The following is a 6,000-nucleotide window of genomic DNA, read 5'->3' as shown; positions in this document are numbered from 1 at the left end:
TTTGTACAAGTAACTGCATGTGTGTTTGAAGACGTCTCCCATTTGTTGATACTGTCCCTGGTGAAGTGCTAGAATTCAATGACTTCATTTTCAATGCCTAACAGACGTGAAAAGAGGCAGTATCTCTCGATTACAAAAGACCTGACCTAGGCTTTTAATTTTCTGCCTTTTATGAAACCCTGCTGCTTTCTTGAGGAGCTCTCTAATGAGACGAGACGGTTCTTTTTATCGGCATTCCCTTTGACTGATCGGACTGTTCACTTGACTTTCAATAAGGGCTCTGTCTGAATAGACCACAAGCCTTAGCTAAATATATATTGATGATTCCATTTGTTGATTCAGATATGTGGTCCTGCCCACTGTGCCAAATAATGGCAGCTATTGAACGTACGCTGTTTGTTATCACGGTTTTTCAAAGGTGTAGTGAATGTTTATATGTAAAATATGACCGTGCATAGAGACGAACTTTGCGTATCTATCTGGCATTGTTAAGCACTCTGTCCATGAAAAGTTTATTGTTGCGTGACATTTGGTGGAGTGTCATAAAAAAACAACCAAACTATGTGAGAAATCTGACAATTAACTTTGTACTTAGGAACATATGTGTTTTTAATGGCATGAGTGGATTTTCGTGGATTACTTCATTGATTTTAGCATGGAAACAAATTGGAATACTATCTTCTTGAAAAGCGAAAAGCATGTTTTTCATGGATTAGTTAGCATTGATATGGTTGTACAAAGCAATGAGGAACTCACTTGGAATTCTGTGATTAGGTTTTCTTCAAATTGAATTATACCTACATGTTTGTTAAAAACCAGTCTTTAGCATATTCTTCAGGTATTTGTTTAATGTGTTTTAGAACTGAAATACTCTTACAGATATCTATGGATTAAATGTTTTAGAAGAAGCATATATCTTCTTGTGAATTTTAACATTCTATAAGTGAAAGCATTCTGACATATTTATGGATCATATTTTTGAAATTGAAATTTGTGGATGAATTTTTTACATATTTTAGAACTTTTGAGATACCTAAAGGTATTTGTGGATCAGAATGTTCTAAAAGTAAAATATACTTACAAATAATTGTATGCTATAAAAGTTGCTCGAAACCTTCAATGGTATATGAGCATGTTAAAATATATCGGCTCAGCTATAAAAGTTTAAATATAGTTGTTCATTGTGGATAAAATTTGAATTCTTGTTCTTGAGCAAGGAGTGCACTAATTGTTATATATTAATTCTCTAATTATGGCGATTGAACAAAAGAGTCTTATATTTGATGTGGAAATCCACGATGCTCAGTTTAATCACATGGGGCGTTACTTCATCAAGCTGTCTGTTCAGAGTCTGCACACAAAAGATTACTCGAAGATACAGGTGAAGAAGCCCCCAAATGTCGACTACTTGACAGATAACGAAGCACTTACTGATGTTGTGCGGCAGACGGCCGATGTGGAGTTGTGCACTTTTAGTGACAGGAAATTCGCTTTTAAACTGCCAAAAGGTATTTAATTTTATTCTTATAAATTTTATTATATACTACTCTTCTTTTTTTGTGCTGGGGTGTCGTTAAACAAACATTCATTCATTCTTCCTTTCTTATTTTTGCGTTGTACTGGTATATGTATGTATTATAACCTTTTTTATGTTCCAGTTCAGAAATATAAATACAAATTTTTATAATAGTTTTTGTTCCATTTTGGGTTATATCCTTTACTAAATAATATACAATTAGAAGGTTTTATTTTTATTTTATTTATTTACTTTTTGGGGGTGGGGGAGGGATTTGTAATGTCTTTCTTATAATACATTTAATCTCTAGAATTTTGAGGTTAAATGTTAATTTTCAGTTGTAATTAAGAACATTATATTTTCATTACTTTTTCTTATTCAAAAAACAAAAAAACTAAACAATTTTAATTTCATTAGAAAACTCAAAATATAATTATTTGAATTTAACTTATTGGTAGTCTTTGCAATATTTTACGTGTTTATAACCAAAATGTTTTTATACTTCCTTACATACATATACAACATATTTCGAAAAACTGCCAGTAGGCTTTCATGCCTGTATGTTTAATAAAGAACCAAAGCTGTGCCTGAATTTATGTTATAAGATTATAACACTAAAACAACTAAAGTAGTTTTGTCTATTATTGCCAAATAAAAACAAATTTAGTATAGCATATACAATATATAAAACAATGTCTCACTGTATATTCTGTGTTCAAGAAAGCCAGATTTAAAAGCATATTTTTTAATGGGCATTATTAATACATACATTAGAATAAGCCTATTTGCCAGGTAAGCTAAAATGTTTTGCTGTTGATTATTGTTGCTGCTGCTGTTGTAATTTTAACTACAGTTTAAAGTTTGTTTTGTTTAACAACACCACCAGAGCACATTTATTAATTAATCATCGGCTATTTGATGTCAAACATTTAGTAATTCTGACACGTAGTCATCGGAGGAAACCCACTACATTTTTCCTAATGCAGCAAAGGAAAGTACATACCACAGCCTTTGACCAGTTGTGGTACACTGGTTGGAATGATAAAAAACCCAGTCAGTTGAATGGATCCACTGAGGTGGTTCGATCCCACGACGCAAGCACCTCGAGTGAGCGTTCAAATGACTGAGCTAAATCCTACCCCTTTAACTACAATATTTCAAAACATAAACTTTGTGTATGTGAACAATGATAATTTGTTGTTGTTTTTTAAGGTTTCTGCAAGAATGACAAGAACCATGATGTCTATCTGCTGCTGGAAGTTTACTCTCTACCCGACAACGACCATGACATGGGCAAGAAGGTCGGCGAGGGAAAGTTCGCCATCTACCCTCGGACTAACGCCCCGCGAATTAATCTCCGAGTCGAGCCCGGCGACGACATGTACCGATACACGGACGTTGTGACGATGCTGCGGACCCAGTCATCAGACAACATCCAGATGCACTGTGGACGACTCAGGTGTACGTTTGCTTTACGCGAAACTATCGTTATACCACCGAGGAGGAGTATCACAACTCCAGAACCAAAACCGAAACCTAAACCAGTTCCTGTCAGGAAGCCCAAACCAAAACCGGATCCCGATCCTCCGGTGAGAAGGAAACCGGTTCAAAGAACACCGCCGCCACGGAAACCATCTGTCACGTCGTGGGGCGATACTCGGTCACTGAAGATTGATCTGCCGCCGTCACCTCCTCCACCTCCTCTTACTGATGGCAGAGGGGTGAGTATCACATTCTTAGTCTTATTGTAATCTGTATTCAACACTATCTCCTCTTACTGATTGCAGAGGGGTGAGTATCAGATGGCAGAGGGGTGAGTATCACATTCTTAGTCTTATTGTAATCTGTATTCAACACTACCTCCTCTTACTGATGGCAGAGGGGTGAGTATCACATTCTTAGTCTTATTGTAATCTGTATTCAACACCACCGCCTCTTACTGATGGCAGAGGGGTGAGTATCAGATGGCAGAGGGGTGAGTATCACATTCTTAGTCTTATTGTAATCTGTATTCAACACTACCTCCTCTTACTGATGGCAGAGGGGCGAGTATCACATTCTTAGTCTTATTGTAATCTGTATTCAACACTACCTCCTCTTACTGATGGCAGAGGGGTGAGTATCACATTCTTAGTCTTATTGTAATCTGTATTCAACACCACCGCCTCTTACTGATGGCAGAGGGGTGAGTATCAGATGGCAGAGGGGTGAGTATCACATTCTTAGTCTTATTGTAATCTGTATTCAACACTACCTCCTCTTACTGATGGCAGAGGGGTGAGTATCACATTCTTAGTCTTATTGTAATCTGTATTCAACACTACCTCCCTTACTGATGGCAGAGGTGCGAATATCACGTTCTTAGTCTTATTGTAATCTGGCAGAGGGGCGAATATCACGTTCTTAGTCTTATTGTAATCTGTATTCAACACTACCTCCTCTTACTGATGGCAGAGGGGTGAGTATCACATTCTTAGTCTTATTGTAATCTGTATTCAACCAGGGGCGGGATTTAGCTCAGTCGGTTGAGTGCTCGCTTGAGGTGCTTGCGTCACAGGATCGAACCACCTTGGTGGATCCATTCAGTTGATAGGTTTTTTCTCGTTCAAACCAGTGCACCATAACTGGACAAAGGCTGTGGTATGTGCTTTCCTGTCTGTGGGAAGTGCATATAAAAGATCCCTTGCTGCATTAGAAAAAATGTAGCGGGTTTCCTGTGATGACTATGAGTCAGAATTACCAAATGTTTGACATTCAATAGGTGATGATTAATTAATCAGAAACAAACAAACAAACATCTGTATTGAACCACACCTCCTGAGTAGCATTGTTAGATTCTAGTCTTATTATGTAATCTTTATTCATCACCACCTCCTCTTACTGATGGTAGAGAGTGAGTATAATGTTCTTAGTCTTATTGTTCCTAATCCGTATTCATCCCCTCTTATTATAATATGCATTCACCCCACCTCCACTTTCTGATGGTGGGGGGGTGGGGTGAGTATCATGTTCTAGTCATATTGTAATCTGTATTCATCCTGACTTCCACTTATTGATGGTAAAGGGATAAGTTGCATTATACTATACCCCAGTGTAATTTTTTTTTTTTTTGTAACGAAACCACTAGAGCAATTTGATTTATTAATCATCGACTATTGGATGTCAAACATTTGGTAATTCTGACATATAGTCTTAGAGAGGAAACCCACTACATTTTTCCATTAGTAAACAGGGATCTTTTATATGCACCATCCCACAGACAGGATAGCACATACCACAGCCTTTGATATACCACTTGTGGTCCACTGGCTGAAACGAGAAATAGCCCAATGGGCCCACCGACGGGGATCGATCTCAGACCAACCGTGCATCAAGCAAGCCCTTTTCCACTGGGCTACGTCCCACTCCATACTCCAATGTTATCAAAATACTATTTATTCATCGCCACCTCGCCTCCACTTACTGATGGTATAGGGATGAGCAGCACTGGTAGAGTACTAGACTATAACGATATTAAATAGTCATTATTCATCATAACTTATTGGTAACACTGGAGTCTTGTTAAATAACTATTAATATTCCATATCAACCCCCTTCACCCCTATTTACTGATAGAGGGTGAAGTATTGAATTACATTTGTATAGTCTTATTAAATAACATGTGTTAAATACCCACTGATGTTAGAAGGTGATGTGTCAGACTATAGTGACTGTCCTATTTAATATTTAGCATTCTAGGTCAACCGACAAATAAGCTAACTATAGTACTTTCTTTATATGAAAGTGCATATAAAAGATCCCTTGCTGTTAGTGAATACGAGTAAAGCAGAGTTAAATTGATTTTTTTTCTCTAACACACTACACTAAGAGTCACTTGTTGCACACCAAATGAAACATGTCATTAAATATTATACTGAGGTCTCATTTAAAAAAATCCTGTTTCCACTAATTAATATTTTAATTATTTTCTTTCTTTAGATGGTTGTTCTTAACCATATGTCTGACGCCATATAACTGTAAATAAAATGTGTTGAGTGCATCGTTAAATAAAACATTTCCTTCCTTCCTTCTTTAGATGGTTGAGTCTCCATTGCCAGAAAATGACCATTCAACATTCAGCTCAGGTCCACATTGGCGCCATGTAGCCAATCAGGGCAAGGAACAGATTGAGGTCATCTTACACGGCGCCACAAGTATCCCATCAACTCCGAATGGCAGGGTGGCATTACCATACGTATCAATGTAAGCTACTCTTTTATATTATCAGCAAAATAACAGTAGGTTTGTTATACATTTATTTTTGTTAAGACTACAAATTAAAATGTTGGTAATGTCATGGACTTTAATTTCATATTTGTTTATTTTAATACTTGTATTCAATTGTGGCCTGTACACATAAACACCTCAAAACTTCAACTGAAAATTAATAAAAATTAAAAGTAGAATGAATCGGGATAAGTATGGTAGAAGATTAACAAAATTAA

General features: G+C 36.7%; 1 protein-coding gene across 1 annotated transcript in view; it reads left to right on the top strand.

The window, feature by feature from the left end:
* Positions 1 to 1,231: 1,231 nt before the first annotated feature.
* LOC121379583 (coiled-coil domain-containing protein 33-like) overlaps positions 1,232 to 6,000 on the top strand; it is a gene marked incomplete at its 5' end in the record, with an annotated part of 42,015 nt that continues 37,246 nt past the window's right edge. The window contains 3 exons of the mRNA XM_041508231.1: positions 1,232 to 1,508; positions 2,729 to 3,237; positions 5,592 to 5,758. Coding sequence (XP_041364165.1) covers positions 1,232 to 1,508; positions 2,729 to 3,237; positions 5,592 to 5,758 — 953 coding nt within the window. The remainder of the gene's footprint in view (positions 1,509 to 2,728; positions 3,238 to 5,591; positions 5,759 to 6,000) is intronic.

Source organism: Gigantopelta aegis, chromosome 8, assembly GCF_016097555.1.
Source record: "Gigantopelta aegis isolate Gae_Host chromosome 8, Gae_host_genome, whole genome shotgun sequence".
NCBI classification, from domain to species: Eukaryota; Metazoa; Mollusca; class Gastropoda; order Neomphalida; family Peltospiridae; genus Gigantopelta; species Gigantopelta aegis.
This window is presented reverse-complemented; position numbering and strand designations above follow the sequence as displayed.